This window comes from Alligator sinensis, unplaced genomic scaffold, assembly GCF_000455745.1.
Source record: "Alligator sinensis unplaced genomic scaffold, ASM45574v1 scaffold574_1, whole genome shotgun sequence".
NCBI lineage: Eukaryota > Metazoa > Chordata > Crocodylia > Alligatoridae > Alligator > Alligator sinensis.
Genome location: NW_005842106.1, coordinates 524,130 through 541,879, shown reverse-complemented (window position 1 = coordinate 541,879; position 17,750 = coordinate 524,130). Strand labels below are relative to the sequence as shown.

General features: G+C 43.1%; 1 protein-coding gene across 9 annotated transcripts in view; it reads right to left on the bottom strand.

Annotated features, from left to right (window-relative positions):
• Positions 1–420: 420 nt before the first annotated feature.
• ASB15 (ankyrin repeat and SOCS box containing 15) overlaps positions 421–17,750 on the bottom strand; it is a 50,556-nt gene continuing 33,226 nt past the window's right edge. For 5 of the 9 annotated variants that reach the window (XM_025205174.1, XM_006024519.3, XM_025205175.1 and 2 more), the window contains 5 exons: positions 15,745–15,990; positions 9,534–9,705; positions 8,104–8,674; positions 6,802–6,955; positions 424–1,701 (listed from right to left, as the gene is read on the bottom strand). In XM_025205174.1, the coding sequence (XP_025060959.1) occupies positions 1,529–1,701; positions 6,802–6,955; positions 8,104–8,674; positions 9,534–9,705; positions 15,745–15,990 (1,316 nt within the window). In that variant the 3' untranslated portion in view covers positions 424–1,528. Of the gene's footprint in view, positions 1,702–6,801; positions 6,956–8,103; positions 8,675–9,533; positions 9,706–12,009; positions 12,197–15,744; positions 15,991–17,750 lie in introns of those variants that run through there. The other 4 variants (XM_025205179.1, XM_014520335.2, XM_025205176.1 and 1 more) reach the window with 4 other exon arrangements.

The window sequence follows — 17,750 nt, the reverse complement described above, 5'->3', positions numbered from 1 at the left end:
GGCAAAGACACCTGTTTGGGCCACTCAGTTAAATGGCATATTTTGTTATCCAGCACCCTTCATTTCCCGTGGGTACCAGATAACAAAGGTTTTACTGTAGCTATATTCTTCTGATTTTTCCCATGCTAACCCTCCCGACTAGGCAACAAAAAGGCCCACAGAATTTTGTTGAACAGTAATACAGTAAATATATCAGGAGTGTACATCAGGGCTTGAGGGAGCATTTATTCACCAAGGATCCCCAGGGGAGGACAAGAAACAATGGGCACAAACTGATTGAAGATCTCTTCAGACTAGACATAAGGAAAAACTTCTTTACAAGTTGAGTGCCGAGGGTTTGGAACAGGCTTCTCCCAGAGGTGGCACAGTCACCCACCCTGGCGATCTTCAAAAAGCTTCTCGACATTTCATTTGACCCCAGCAGTCTTTCCTGCCCAAGTGCAGTGGGCTGGACCCAATGATCTGCAAGGTCCCTTCCTGCCCCTAACATCTGTGAAACTATGAAATAAGGGTGTAGTGGACATTTCCTTGCCCATCCTGTTTTCTTTCCTCACATCCCATTCCTTTTATTTAAAAACACATTCTTTTTAAAGCCTTCCTCTCACTACCTTTTCCCAGGTATGCCCAAATGTCATTCCCAGGAACCCCTGAACTCTGCAATAGTAGTAAATAAGATCATTGCTGTCTGGTTGGTTTAGACCTAGAAAAAGATTTTTTTTCAGGGAGCATTTTACATAATAGGACCATGTTTTAAAATATATATGTCAGATTCCAAGCTAAATATGTGAAAGGTGGCTGCAGTCAAGTGTTGTCATACAAATAGAACAAGGGGTATTTTTATTTGCTTCACATTTTTCAAACAATTTTGCATATTAAACATCAGTAGACAATGTTGCTTAGACTAGATTGGTGGTTCTCAACCTTTTTAGACTTAAGGAACCCCTCAGAAAATGCCAGCTCTTAGTTTTCACTTGATTTTTTGACTACAGAAAAATTGCAAAGAACTTGGCAAGACCATAGCAGGTCAGAATAGTTTTAACACAATGGATTTCTATGTGAAATCTCTAGGTTTATTTTGTAAATCATGTTTGCACACATGCTAACTTTGCATGGCACCCTACTGCATCTTTGTAAGGATCCCAAAGCACCCTCCACCAGGATACCATTTCACCCTGATTGAGAATCACTGGATATTAAAGAAACTGTTTATCTAGAGTAACATGGACATATTACTTGCCTAAAAACAAATCTAGAGTGTTCTACTTTGCACAATGATTACCAACTCCTCCTCCATGGTCTTAGAATATATCACATTGGAAGATAAAATGTTAAAGTAAAACATAAAAAGTTAGATTTAATTTTAACATACTAGTCTTTTGACAAAATGTGTGCTCTGTTAAAGGCCTATTTACAGCAAAAACTTACAGGTTTTGAAAATGCATAAGAAAACTGAACAATTCTCAATCTGGTAATAAAAAAAGGAACAAGGAAATTAGTAATTTACACATTTTAAACAGCAGTGTTTAAACTAATCCAAGGTCAGGCCTTTTCCATATAGATCATATTCCTTATACAGGATATAGTTTTCGAGAACTGGTGGAAGAGGAAGCTTCTTCATTGATTTCAGTTTCTGTAACCTCTTTAGTCCCATAACTTCACGTATTTTCAAGCGGCACAAATGCTTCAAGGCACGGGGATTATCTAAAACAATAGCAAGTTGGAAAAAAACAAGGCTATGAATTTGGTGATCATGAGTCAGATTGAGAATGTCAATATATGTGTTCTAATAACATTTATATCAAATCTATGAAAAGAAAGTGTTATTTTTTCTGCTTTTAATAAGAAAATTTAATTTTATTTCTATATAAATGTATCGCTAACAAAAAAAAATTAACTAGAGCAATGTTGACATCTCAGGGTGGGTGGGTGTGGAGGGATACAGGTCAGTATGTGGGTAGGTGTAAGGGGACTGTGGGTGTGGGGGCTGCTTAGGAGGGGTGGGTCCTCTGCCCCGCCCCAGGGCAGAGCCACCCCACACAACACATGGACTTCCCTGCCTGCAGGGTCCCAGCCTCCCCCAAGGGCTACAGCCCCCGCCCCCCAACTCTCCCTCCCTCTCTCTCCAGACCCTGCTTGTTCTCCTGCCTGTCTCCAGCCCCCTGCTCATTCACCTGCTCATCTCCAGCCTCAGGAGCAGGGGAAGTCTTCAATACATCTCCGGGGCTTGTCTCCAGCCTCCTGCTCATTCCCCTGCTTGTCTCCAGCCGTCTGCTCATTCTCCTGCTCTGTCTCTAGTCTTCCAGAGGTTGGAGACAAGTAGGAAAATGAGCAGGAGGCTGGAGATGATTGGGGAGTGTTCAGGAGGCTGGAGATGATTCAGGGATTTCCCCCAGTCAGCTCCACACTTCTGATCTCTCCACCTCTCAGCTCCTGCCCCCCCTAATCACTCCCCTGCCCGGTTCCAGTCTCCTGCACTGCCCGCAGCTTACCAGCAGCAGCAGCGGCAGTTGGGGCCACTCGGGGCCTCATGGCACAGCCCCCCTGTGTGGCATAGGGCAGCGGGGAGCATTGGGGCTCGGCCCCGGCTGCCTGGCACCTGTGCTGCAGCTACCACATTATGCAGGTGCAGCCTGGCTCAGCAGGGCATCGTGTGCTGTCTGGAAGCTCGGAGGTGTTGCAGCTGTCACCTGGGGCTCAGTGCCACTCAGACTGAGTGGGTTAGGGCTCTGAGACAGTGTGCAGTGCAGTGCCCTGCCAAGCTGGGTATACCCATGCAATGTGGCAGCAGAGGTGCCAGGCAGATGGGGCCGAGCCCTGCTGTCCCCCCGCACAGGGGTGCTGTGCCGTGAAGCCCCGAGTGGCCCCAACCACTGCTGCTACTGCTGGTGAGTGTGGTGGGGCTGGGCCAGGTGAGAGAGCAAGCAGGGGGCGGAGGAATGAATGGGAAGTTGGGGAACAAATGGGGGCTGGGGCCGGCCTACTCCAGCCCCCCTACTCCAGCCCCACCAATTCCCTACTTACCCAGCATGAAGCCGGGTTTAGGTCCCTGCATCTTGAACCGCTGCCTGCCCCGCACAGGCAGGCATTGTGCTTCAGCACCGGGGTGAGGGCCAGCCATAGAGATGCTCTGGCTGGCTATGAGAGTGTCTCTGTGGAGGACAGAGCCACCGCTTGCCTCAGGGCATGGTCCTGGACTGTGCCCTGCTCTGCTTTTTTCCCCTAGGGTATTTTTTGACCCCTAGATATCCAGGTGTCTAATTTTGGCCCTGCACTGCAAATTTGTCGTGTGGGAAACTTTTTTTTGTTCCTGCACGTGCCTTTTGCAACATTTCAAAGGGAGTTGAGACTCTGCAAGAGGCACGTGCGCGCTTGTGTGGACGCACCCTATATAGTTAAGGCGTTTTCTCTGATCTGAATAACAGACTTCAAAGTTCTTGAAGTTTGGACAATTTAGATAACAAAACAACTTTAAAATTGTAACACCAAGCAACAAACTCTAAAAAAAAGTTTTTTGCTTGATAGTGTAAGCCACAAAAGCAAAGATGGAATGTCTGTTTAACTAGAAGTTTCTGCTTTTTATCAGTTTAATCTTCACATTCATTCAAAGAGAATTTTGTATTTATTTCCATAATAGAACGAGAACCCTGCTTTGATGAAGGCTTAAAAAAGCTTGCATTAGTCATCTGTTAGATTGTATGTTCTAATAAATGTACAGAAACATATTAAATAGGTGTTGGTTTCAAATAAGAAATTCTACTTTATTATTTGAGTACCTATGTAGAAATATATTTTTAAATGATTGTAGATGTTTAGCAGGCTAAAAGCTCTACCATGATATGCTGTGTAAGTATCAATTTAGGCAAGCTGCATATTGCCTCAGGAAATCACTGTATTTTCTTGCATACAACTCTCACCCTCAAATAAAATAAGTATCTTGTTCTTTGAAAGGCAGAAACAAAGATCTTTCCTTGAAAATACTGGTAACTAGCAGTAAGTAACTGAGAGGCACCTTCTGTAACAGGACCCTCTGGTCGGGAAAGAGAAAGTGTCCACAGCCAGCATCTAGGGAACCCCAGGTGCAGCACTGCAACATTACTTTGGCTTTCTCCAGGCAGAGCCAGAAACTGTTATGACAGTTTTTTTTCCTTATAATGTGCAGCTGCACAGCAGCTGACTTTTGGAAAAGAAATGCACATAGTATGCAACATAATAAGGTATGTGAACATTGTCTGTGCAACGGGTCTAGTAGCAACTATTCAAAATTGAATTGCAGCTGCTTTAAATGACACACAAATAGCGTAACCAAAATAATTATTTACCTGTGTTATTAATTTAAGTGACTGAACATAGAATTTTTTAAAAAGGGAGGACTAACTAAGCACATAATAGGCATGTCTATACGAGACATTTACTATGGAGTTGACTAATTAGTTCTGCAGAAAATGTCTCACATCTACATGTGCGGGGCTATTAGGCTGGAGTAAACTAATAAACTTTGCAGCAGGGTAGTACTTGTAAATACAAGTGCTATCCTGCTACAGAGTTTTTTCCTCTGCAGCAGTACACTGATGGAGCTAGTTGAGGCATGGGTGTACTTCAGTGCAGGGGTTGCCTGCTGGCTAGCCCTGCACGGGAGTACTCTCATGCCCAAGCTAGCCCCTCCACAACACATTGAGAAGGGTCAGAGCAACCCTGGGCTGGCAGGCTGGCCCCTTGGCCCCATGCCAGCTGGAGCTGCTCCAATCTAGCTCAAAGTCCTCTGGTCCCGGGATCATGTGCAAACAGCATGCCCAGGAGCAATAAATGCTGGAGTGTGTTGCTCCACCCTAATTGCACATGTAGACATGCCTAATAAGAAATAGGAAACTCTGAATAATTGACTTAAGAGGAAAAATCCTAGGCCCATTGAGGTCAATAGGACATCTGTCATTGACTTAAATGTGGCAGAGATTTTACCTCTGGTGTTTCTGCCTATCAGGAGGGAAAAGTCCTTTAGCGCTGGAAAGGAATTCAGCCCCTTCTAAATCTGAGTTCTCAGTTTTAAGATCTTGGCAGATCTTAAATGATCTACTGAAAGCAGGCCCATCTACAAGGGCGGGCCCAAAATAATGGCCCGCCCTTGTATCACATCAGGGCGGGCCATTATTTTGGGCAGGGGGCAGCTTACTGAGTTTCGGCAAGCCATTGAGGGTCACATGACAGGCAGCCCAGGGCAGATAAATGTTAATTTTCTAAATTTTTTAGGGGTCCGCGGGCCAGATAGAATGGCCTGGCAGGCCACATCTGGCCCCCAGGCTGCATTTTCCCCACCCCTGATCTACATGAAATCCCAGTGTCTTCTCATGAGTTCCAGTTGTGCTCTCATGGCATCTTCCTAAATTGTTGTTCCTGAATCTCTGGGTCAGTGAAGGCTAAGGTTTATATTATAATTAAATATCCCATGTAGTTTTTGAGCCTTTAAAATACAGGCATAGACAAGAAACCATGAGATGCACCCAAGTCAAGTGCTGAAAATAGCTGCCCTATAATGTATATTGCATAAGGCAGATACAGGTAATTACTAGGGCTGTGTGAAGCTTCGGTCCCTGATTCGATTTGACGGTGATTTGGCCCAATTTGGTGGCTGAATCTCCAAATCCGAATTGAATTGGGAGACTGTTTAATCTCTCTGAATCAAACTGGAAACCTCCAAATCAATTCAGAGAGATTCGGAAAGATTCAGAGAGGCAGACATAGTCACAGCTTTAAATGTTTTTTCTACATACCTCAAGATACCAGGCAGCTCACGAATGCTGTGATGGTGGGGTATATGGAGCGTCCCACAGAAGCACAGGGGGCTCCGCAGCGCACTTGACAGCAAACCCAGAAGTGGACCAGAAGCACTTCCAGTCCACTTTCGAGTCCACCGGGGAGCACATTGGGGGGCCCCCCTGCACAACTCCCGGCTTGGCAACTGGTGTTTCCTGGGTCTGGCGGGGCACTTGGGGTCCCCCTGTGGCCGATTGCTGAGCTGGGGGGCGGGGGAGCAAAACTTTAGTTGAATGCTCCATCTGCCCCAGCGCTGCAGCATTCACGAGCCACTCCTGGTACCTCGAGGTATATAGAAAAAACATTTAAAGCTGTGTCTATGGCCAAATCGCTGATTCTCTGAATTGGCATCAAATCTTCAGATTCAGCTGAATCGAATTGGGGACAGTGATCCGAATCAACATATTGAATCACTCCCCGATTCAGGCTGAATCTGAATCCAAATTGAATACGGCCCATTTCGCACACCCCTAGTAATTACTGCATAGCATAGGAAATGCCAACATCTAACATTTGGAATGTTCCAAGATTTTAAACACACTTACATGTTGCTCCATAAAGAGCTATTAAAGATGAAGGAGAGAGTGGAATGATGAAAATGTGAGCCTTAGTAAAGGTTCAACTTGTCAGAGTTAGAAAAACATGTTAATGAAAAGTGAGATTCTGTCACTGCTACTTGCTTGGAGAAGCACCTTATACTTCAGGTCATCACATGGAAATACAGTAAAAGGCTTCCCATAGTGCAAGCTACTCCTCAAGAGTAGATCCTCAGCTAGAGTAAACTGTCATATTCCATTTAAATCAGTGGGACTAGGACAACTGACAGTTGCAGAAGGTCTGCTCCTATCTGAGCAAAGGAAAAAGGCTGGGTCCTTGGACTAGTAGGTAAATTCAAACAAACAAAAACTTTAGGATAAGTGTCATCTGGTAAGGGGATGATTTTTAAAATCTCAAACAACTAATGCAATTATTAAACAAATGTTGGATTTTTACCCAATATGTGACGTATCTCTGGCCATTCTTTCTGTGATTCTAGGACAAACTTAAGTTTTGGGCACAGAGGAACGTAGTCCATATAATCTACTAAAATACGAACCACTTTTCCCACTAAATGTTTCAGCCAAGGAACTCCGATAAAGTCACAAAACTGAAAGGAAAAACAAATTATATTATTTTTAAATCCTGTATAGGGACATCCCACTGATGCAGTTTTAAAAATTTCATACAAGTTAAACAAGATTTAAAAACTGAAAGTGTTAGAAAATATACTACAACAATCCAAGACTAAAACATCAAGAAGTCATTAAAAGGGCCCTTCTATCTATATCTGGATTCTATGATTTCTTCATTTGTTTGTACAGAGATCTGAAGCCACTAACCATGAAAATATTTTAATAATGTTAATAACTCATTATTAAAATAATGAACATATTTTAGTAATTTAAATAATGTCCAATATCTTAATAATTTTGTTCCATATTGATTTCTCTTTAGGCCTAGAACTATATACCCAGTGCAAAAAAATTCATCACCTGTGCAACAACAATAAAATATTCAGCATTATTGTTCAACCAATGGTCTCAATGCTTTCAGACTTCCTTAATTATATTTCGATTCCAAATATCTTCTGAGTATGGCCTTCTAAGATCATGGGCTGGTTCCTAAAATAGCCCACCAAAGTATCTGACACTCCTGAAAGGAAGGCTGATCAGAAAACACTTCCAGTGCCTTTGTTGTACTCATGTTACTAAAAATAAGTTGGCAATATCTTGTGCACTCTGTGTGATTAAATAATGCTTGTTGCTAGTAGGCATTCCAATGTCATTGACACCGCTGGAATTGTGGGTTTTCAGTATCTCTGAAAAGGAGGTTAAACTGGCATCCAACATTACCGGGCACTTAAAAAATGTTGATCTAACATCTCAATCCCACAAACAATTATGCAAGTATATTTTTGTAAGTACAGTATTCCATTCATGCATATAGGATTACTCGCATGGTTAAGAGTTTGCAGGATCAGGCAAACACTAAATATTTTTCCAAAAACAGACAGCAAATCATTAACTGAGCTGAGTACAGAACCCATATGTATGCCTTCCAGTCTGATGCTCTAATCAATAGTCAATACTCAAAACTACTGTACATATATCAGAATTGAAACAGAGAAAAGGCTGCTTTGTAAAGGGGGGTTAAAAAGGGAAGTATAGCGGTACCTTAATTTTAGTTCTGCATAAAAAATGGAAAATCTTAAAGCAATGACAGAAATGAAGATTACAAAGTGGAGAATATACTTACTGGATTATCCTTTATTATACAAGGTGTCCATCCTGGTAGCACCTCTTCCTCTGGAGTTGACCACACAAAAGAACTTCCAAAGATGTCCCCATGCATACAATCAAAACACATCTCCACCTTGTATCCATGATTGAGCAACAGTCTTAGCATTACCTCATCATTCAAAGCGTACTGTATGGCACTGGGGAAATGGGTATCATTAATGAGCATGAAGTAGCAATTGACATTTGCTCCGTGGGATAGAAGTAACCTTACGATTTCATGGTTACCAGCTCTCACTGCCACAAGAAGACAGTTTAGAGGGTCCTTATTTGGGTCTGCATTAGCTTGGAGTAGCATTTCTGTGCAGAGAACATCATTGTTAGAAACAGCAAAATAGAGTGCTGTTTTTCTTTCATCATCGTAGCTTTCTGAAATGTGTTCAGCCAGGAGTGCATTGACATCAAAATCATTTTCAATGAGGAGTTCTAGACACTGAACATTCTGGCCCTCAGCTGCTGAATGAACGGGGCTTAACCCACTTTTCTGGATTGCTGTCTTGGATGTAACTGGAATGAGATATTTCAGTGCCCTAAGAAAATAGTGAAGAAAAATGTTATTTGTGCAAAAGCTAAACAGACACCAACCCCTCCCTGATCTCAAAACAAAGATCAAAACTGGATGGCCTGTTTTCTACCTGATAGACACATTACAAGAAGAGCAAGATTTTGCCTTTGTTTACACCAAAACAATCCTAGCAGGCAAACTTTTGTACCCAGTTATACTCAGTGAGGCTGCATTGGTTTAAAAGAAGCTATATAGAAGGTAAATCTGCATTGTGTCCCAGTGACTTTCATTTAGTGCTGGGGGGCTTTTAAAAATTTTTATTTTATTTAAAAATTTTTATTGCAAACAATAGGGCTGAAAGGGACGTTAGGAAATCATCCAGTGCAAACTCTTGCTCAAGGCAGGATAAAAATGCTAATAATGCTTTAATTTTACCCCCAGATTACATACTGTGCACATATGATGTCGTCTTGGAGCACTAATTACAACTAAGTTAGTTATGTACTTGTCAAATATAAATGCTTTTTCACTTGGACTTTGTAATTGATTCTTTGAATTTGAATGGAATTAATTCATGTTTTGATTTAATAATAGTCACAGTGGGCATATACATGCTGTCTTTCGAGTTGTGAAGTAAAGGATGTCAGCTCTGTATGTGCTAAAACCCAGGAATGGATGCAATGCAGCCATGTTAGAGTAGTACAGGGTACTCTGAGTTTTGGTTGTGCTTTTTGGTGCACATGCAATTATGTAAGTTGCCAGGTCTGTGTGTGTGAGGTGAGTTTATAGTACTTCACTTTGGCGTTCCCTTGTGTAGCTTGCAGATGATTCAGGCATGCACAGTATGTCTTAGGGAAGTCTTTGAAGCCAATGATTATACTCACAAATAATGTCCTTCATATGCTGCTTTATGTATGGGGAGCTGTCCTGCTCTGTTGGGCACATTACCACTTCCTCCATATTCCAATAGAAGAGCTATACAATCTGGATTGCCTCCGCCAGCTGCTTCAAACATTATTGATGCACCATCATCTGCTATGGCATGTACATCACCACCTGGAGGAAGGATATGAAGGAAACATTGAGCCCAAAGAGGAGACATTTTCCCTTAAAGAAAACACTTTGATATCTTTTCTGTTCATTTTCAGATATAAGAATTATGTCTCTAAAAAGAGAACAGAAATTTACTGTGGCAAGTTTAGAATTTCAAGGCCATAATCATCAATCACAGACACAGATGTGTATATTTCCAAAACAAGATGTTTCCATCTTGAACATGGACGACTGGTACCACCTTAGTCGGGGGGGCACGTGCCCCCCCAGTGACCCTTCAGTGACCGGGGAGGCATCCCTCCACAGCCAATCTTGCTGACCAGAGGGGGGGTCCCCCTACAGCCTACCAGGAAGTGGCCGCAGTGCTCCTGGGAGTGGCCGCGGTGTTTCATCCAGCACTCCCACTCCCCAGCTGGTACTCACAGGGGGGGCACCAGTGCTCCTGCCTGCCCCCCTGCCCATTGCCTAAGCAGGGAGCATGACCTGTCAGGGGGTATACTAGTGCTCTCATGAGGTGCACATGTGTTTAGGATTGAAATGTTTAATTTAGGACTCATTGAATTCTGCCATCCTTTCAAAGCAGGTCAAATCTCAGACCTGTACATTTTTACCTTTTTAAATTCTGCCATATTGTTAAACTGCAGAGGTATAACTAACAAATTTTGCACCCTGGGCAACCTCTCCTCTCACCCTATGCACCTTGGGTGGAGGAGTGCCAGGTGCCAGAAAGCAGGGGTGGAGAGGAAGGAGGAGAGAGGGTGGCTAGTGCTACTTGCCCCAGGGGCTCAAAGACTATGGCTGCTGCTACCCCATTGCTGTCTGCCTGCTGCTGGCTGCTACTGCTCCTCACACCTGGGTGTTAATGCCATGACATGAGGCTGCTGCTACCATGACAGACTCCCCAAGGGAGCCATAATTCCAGGGCCCCATCTAAGTTGGATTCCAGGGATGGTGCCATGCTCACCCCCTCTTAGTTAAGCTGCTGTTATACTGTGCTAACTTTATTTAAGTACATTCCCAAGAAATCTAATCTGGGAAGGAAAAGTGTGTTCTGAGATGCAGAGACAGGTTGCAGAATGCTGGCTGGAGACATTCATTTTTTACAAGCAAACCTAGGTTCCAAAGCTAAATTTAGATTTTAATAACTTTGTGTGGATTGAGATAAACCCAGAAGTGTTTTGGCACTATAAGCAAAAAGGTTAAGGTCATATTTTCTATCCTTATGGCTATTAAAGTAAAAACCTTGTAATCTGGGTTAAAAGCACAAGATGTGGCAGATATATGTAAACTATTTTGTAACGCAGAATCATTGCCACAGTATCTCCTAATGAGCCCTGATACAATTAAATAGTGTGTGTATATACCTATGTGTGTGTGTGTGTGTGTGTGTGTATATATATATATATCTATATATATATATATATATATATATATGGGCATACTAGACAGTGTTCCCTTATTGTTTATCCAGCATCAGTCTGTTTATTGAATCACTAGTGCAGCTTATGTACTGGGTAATTTTTCTGGACCACATAATGTAATTCTGATACTTCTCATTCCACATCTACTACATGTTCTTTCTAGTCTCAAATAAGTATGGGCTAGCATGTTCTTGAAAACTCTTAACCTATTTTATATCAGAGTCTCTTGCTTGTAGAACAAACTCATCAGCCAGTTAACGCTTTGCTTAATGCAGAAAGAAGTTCTGAGGATGTTCCTAAACATCTTGGTGCTATGGTATTTAGAGTGTAGATGCTTACAAAGGCTTGAAAGTTGTCAAAAAGATTGATGCACCAGACCAACAGGAAGCAACTTGATACACCAGGGAAAACCATACCTAAGTGAATATGTATTCCTGTCTTTTACAAAAGCAGCTCAGGCATTGCTACTTGTTTGAAAACATGGGAGAATATTTGAGAAGGACAGAGAATAGGAAGAGTAATATAAACTGGCTGAAGTATCTGATCACTAACAAAGGTAGAAAGCTAATGATAGATTAAAACAATTTAAAAAACACATGCCTTTGGTATTTTGTTTACTGGTTGTTCCTGTGTAATTACCCTGGAAACCGTCAGTAGAGGGACCATGTCTGTCTATACGTTTGTATAATGCCTGTTATGAGGGTGCTACACAAACTTCTACCAAAGATTATTTCATAGCAGAGTTTACAGTACTGAATAAAAGCTACATTAAACTACATAAAAGCTACTCTCGTACTTGTCCATAGCATGCAAACCTCGGCCTAAAACTGAGAACCAGCCATGACAGCATCCCTGTCAACATCCATTGAAATGAAAGCATACAAACCAGAGTGCCTTGAGCAGTGGCCAGCAACCTTTAAAAGCTGCAGGCCAGAACAACCTGGTTCCAGTCTGACGCAGACCAGGTGGCTTTGGTGGCACAGAGGAGCTTTCCCCGTGCCCAACTGGAGCCAGGCAGCAGGCAGCTGTGACTGCATTGCTACTACTTCTCCCTGCAACTGCAAGCTGGATTAGTTAAACCACTCTGCTCCCTGCTCCCTGTTGCAATGTGAGTGCAGCTTCCAGCCTACAGGGAGCTGTGCCAGGGATAGGCAGCTGAAAGCTGCATCCACGCTTCTGACGCTCCCTCCCCATCAAGGGCCCTGCCTCCTCACTGCTGAAGCAGCTGGGCAGAGGTGTGACCAGACACTGTCTGGCTGGGCCCCTTAGGTGCGGGGAGCAGGGACAGGGGTTACTCCCCCTCCCTCCGGCATCCAGTGGAGAGTGCTTATTCTGCCGCTTGCCCCAAACAGGGAGTGGTGGCAGCGGTTGGGGTGGGCAGACCCAGCTGTGGTCCCCCAATGGCAGTGGGAGTAAAGGGGGGAATAACCCCCCTCCCTGCCCCCTCTGCCTCAGGGACCATGCTGGCTCACTGCTGTGGCAGAGAGTGGGGAGTGCCCAGCAGAGGTGGCTCGGGTCCTTGCAAGTGAAACAGGGAGACGGGGAATTAAAACTCTCTCTGGCCAGACCTCCTCCCCTGCCTGTCCCTGCTTGGCTGGGGAGCAGAGGGGTGGGACCAACCTTGCTCTGCTGGAGCAGAGAACCCAGCTCAGATAGCATGCCAGGATGCTGGGGGGCTCTGGTTTAAGTTAAACCGGGAAGGGGTCAGGGACAGACATTGCATAAACCAGGTTGAGCTCAATCAATTAAATCTGATATTACATTCAACCAGGTTTATCTCAGCCCGGTTTCGGCCATTTTGAAACTGGTTTATGTGCACTACATGTCTGTTCTGTTACAGGTTTAAACCAGTTTCTGATCATTTAAATCGGTTTGTGTGTAATGCCTGCCCCTAGCCTTGGTCTTAAGTATTAAAAGAAGCTGCTATAGGGTTCCAAAAGGCACTTCACAGGAGTCAAAGATAAAGTGTAATGCTTCTACAGTTAAAATGCTGTTGTTTAGAAGAGCAAAGACATTTCAAGATTTGAACTTGATTGAACTTGCTGGATCCAATGGAAAAATGGAATGGTGTGTGAGATGTGTGTTGATCAGGCTAAACATGTTTGCTTGGAATAAAATGTGCAAAGTTGATAACTGCCAAACTACCTAGGAACTAGAAAGGCAGTGTGCGTCTTGATCAGAATTAAAGAACTGTTTCTTCTAGCAGAGGACAGCAGATCAGAGGATGGGAGAAATGCTGAGGATTCAAGTGAAAAGCAAAAAGCTGTACAATATGTTTTGAGAACAGGTGCTTAGGTTTCCACAAGGAAGGGCACAAGTGATCACCCACAGAAAGCACTGATATGTAACCTGCTGCACATGGTATGTTTTAAATGGCTGTTCCACATGCCCTTTACTATAGGATAATAGGCACAGAGGTTGTGGCTCTGACAGATTTAGAAAATATTCAGATTTATAGAGATGTGATTGAATATTAAGAAAAACTTTAGATTGTCTGCAGCATGTAAAGCTGCAAAGAATATTAAGGACACTGAATGCAAAGTCCTATACCCATTCTGTGATTTTTTTGCATATCATTTTGGTAAGAAAAGGTAAACAGATAACATGGAAACATGTTTCTGATGGTAAAAGGTGCACATGTACCACTGGCCTCAACATCAAAATGTATTCCTGATGATTTGTATGCTGAGTCATCACAAAACTCTCTAATTCCTTCTGGTCAAAACTGTGGGCTGAACCTATTTTATGAAGCCGAGTAATAAAAAGATGTTGCCTTTGTGCCATCATAAAAACTTAGGGTGCATCTCCACAAATGGGAAAGCCCTGGGTGTCTTTGCTAGCACAGGAGTGCCCAGGCATTCTCCATGCATGCCTCTGCTAACAGGGAAACCCAGGGGTCCCCCATTTGCAGAGGGGAGCCCTGAGCATTGTCCCACAGGATTGGGCCCCAGCTGTTCCCAGGAGCAGCAGGGCCCCACAGTCTGTTTTGCCCAGTGAAGCTGATCAGTTGTGCTAAAACGCATCCCAGCACAGCTGATCTGCTTCATTTGGCAACATATATTTATTCCCTAATTTTGTGGATCAATGTGGTTTAACTAATCCAATTTGCAAGTGCAGGCAAACAGCTCCTGAGTTCTAATCTATGTTGTCTCTATCTCTCTTTGTGTCTTTGCATCTCAGTCACTCCAACTATAAAATATGGGTACTGTAATAATATTTCCCTACCTCGCAGATCTCAAATAAGGATTACTAAATGTTTCTGCAATGCTCTACTGTTGTGTAAAGTACCATAATCTTAAGTATTATTCCAATAATCAATCATATGGTTTAGGAGAATAGTTTCAAAACTGTGGTGCCTGCCAAGCAGGATATATTTCAGGAAAGTCTTTGGGGGGAACAATATAGCACAATCCAATTCAGGTTACTGAAGCTATCAAAAGAAAGAGGAGGGGGGATTTAAGGTACTGTGGACTAATTAACTAAGACTGTGTTTGTATACTGTTCTTAAAATGTAAAGCTCTGTGTAATTTCTCAATTCAGCTAGGTATTAATATGCTATAAGCAGATACAGTCTGGTCACAAAGCATCTTGCAGAAACTAGTGTAAATAAAGGCCCATCATAAATATACTGAACATTAAAGACTGGATGGAAGCCACTTTGTGGATTAGCACTGGATTGTACACCAGGGCAATAAGAAATACTGCCATCATAATAATGCAAGTGATAAATAACAGGCCATTTGGACTCAAGCTTTCATATACTATGGAAAAAAAACAAGAATGCAGTTGTAGAAAGCAGTACCACCCAAGGAAAAAGCAAATTCTTGCAATCAGACTATTAAGTCTAGAAATCAATGCCATCTACCTATTAAAACCGTGGATTTCTTGCCTTCTGCTGTGTGAAGGATATGTTTCTACCCATGAAATAGGCTGTAAAATACCATCATTCCATTTATTAGATGCAATAGTGTAGCAAAGCAGGGCTGAGGCAGTCACGTGCCCCAGGTATCGAGTTGCAGAAAGATGCCAAAAAATGGCAGTGGCCGCACTGCTAGCCTAGCCACTGCCACCACAGCAGCCACTGACACAGCTCCATGTACTGCTGCTGTTCAGGGTGCAGAGGTGCCCAGGCACATCTCTAATTAGATACTTTGTGCTGTCTCCCTGGTGGTCACACGATACATGACAAATGAATTAGTAGTTTTGTTTTGTTTTTTGGATAAAGGAAAAAAGTCATATCGGAATCCTAAACAAGCAAAAATTAAATAGATTTTCTAAATTAATTAGAAAAAGGTTGCTCTAAGTGTCCACCAAGATCCGTAATTTTCTTTCTTTTCTTTCAAAGAAACTTGGTGCACTCTACCACGATCAGGTATACCAGGGGTTTTCAACCCGGGGTATGCATAGATGGTTTCAGGGGGTACTTAGCAGCTGGTGCCACCGGCACTTCCCCCTCCTCCTCCCCCTCCCTCTGCTCATTGATTGGATGCTGGGGAACTCCCCACTGCCCCAGCTGCCAGGGGTACACTGACCCAAAAAGGTTGAAAACCCCTGAGGTATACCATAGTAACCAGATAATGCTTATACAGCTCAGGAACAGATTTTTCTCCTTCCTATCTACCTCTGTGAATAAGATTCTCCAGCACGTCACAGTGACCATATTCAGCAGCAACTCCCAATGGTGTTACCCCATATCCATCTTTCAGGTTCACATTTCCACCATTTTTCAAAAGAAGAGAAACAATATCTTTGCGGCCTTGTTTTGCAGCTTCATGCATTGCTGACCAGCGTTTTGCACATGGCTGGTGGATACTGCAGTTGTGTTTAATCAAGGTGGATACCATTTCAAAAGATCCCCTTCTTACAGCTGAAAGAACAAAAAAGAAGAAGAAAGGCAAAGACACTATTAAATATGTTATTGCAAATGTTGCAAGGTATAGTTTGTCAGACTTAGAATACTTGTCAGTTTTAGCATTTTGAAATAGTTAAGCAGATCAACAACATGATTCAGACTTTTGCCATAGAAACCCGTGAACCAAATGCACCAGTAAGTAAAGGTGGAGTCAATTGTATACTGTAGATGTAAGCTGTCAAGGAATCACTGTAAAGCATGTACCCCACCAATCACCCCTGATTTCTGCAACGTGTCAGGGTGTTTTTAAGCCTACCTCACAGGCACTGAGTGTTGGCTGCAGCCAAGGATGGGGATTTTAACTGGGGTGTGCCAGTGCTCCTGCTAGGACTTAAAGCTGATGGTTCCTGGCTAGAAGGTCTTGCACCTCTGCTCAGGGTCAGACCAATCACCATATTTAGGCTTAGGAAGGAATTTTACTCCTTGGTCAGATTGGTACAGACTGTGGGGATTTGTGCTTTCTTCCATGGTGGGAAGCATGGCCCTCTTCCTGGGATTTCTTGAGTCTATATTAACAATCTTTTACAGAAGAAGGACATTGGCTGCCACAGTTCCCCTGCTTTACCTGTGGCAGGTTAGGGGATTATGTCTTGTGTCGTGTCAGGGTTGATGGTAGTTTTATGAAGAGTTTAGATTATGAATTGGTATAGGATGGTTTGAATAAGGATGATCCTGCCTCAGGCTGGGAGTTGCATTAGATGAACTTCAGAAGTCCCTTCCAGCCCTACCCTAAGATTCCATGATAAAATGTTATGGCATTCATGTAGCATTTGATGGGTATGTGAAACCAATCCAACTTGTGTTTTGAGGAAACAGAGACAGAAATAAAGCAACACAAGTTTAAAAAAAAAGCAGGGGGGAGTGGAAGAATGGCTTTATCAGCTAACTACTTTGATTACAACACTGCTTTCCTTGCACCTTTCCTGAATAGGACACGTTCCCTGTCTTTGTCCTTCATGTTGCAACCTCCCAATGATTCTTACAGGCATTTTACACACGGAAGGCTTGCAAGAGCAGTCTCCCAGTGAAAACAACAGAGCCGTCCCCTGTGTGGGGGCAAATTGGGGCAACTGCCCTGGGCCCCGCGCTTCGGGGGGGCCCTGCAGAGCCGGGTCAGCTTCGTATCTGGCCGTTCACCACCTCCCCCCCCCCCGGCCTCTCCACCTCTGCCACCGCATCCAGACCCTGCACAGACTGATTTGTCCCGGGCCCTACACCCTGCTATGGTCATCTCTGGGGAACAATATTATATAAATTCAAAACTCAGTATTTAGACCCACATTTCTGTCCAATATGGATAACATCAATTGTAATTTATGTCACAGTTGAATGTCAGAACATTGCCCTTTTCTATTAATGGTGTTGCAAACATTTACAATGTCCCCTTGGTTTTCTAACTGTATCCAACACATTTTGTCAGCTTCTAATGCATAAAGTAATATTCACTGGTTACTACTAGGTAAGTTACAACTGACAATAGCCATACTTAAAGGTCAAATTCTGCCTTTTGGAGGTCCAAGTGTCACATTTTCCTGGATAACTGCACGACCCAAGAGCAGTCAACTGGCTGCAGGAGAATTTCCTATACATGTACATTTTGCTAACCAAATCAAATGGTCAAATTGTAACGTGAATATCTGACATTAACATTTATACTTTTGTCTTCCATATGGCTCTATATGTATTCACTGGAAGACTGCCAGAAAAGTTGGATA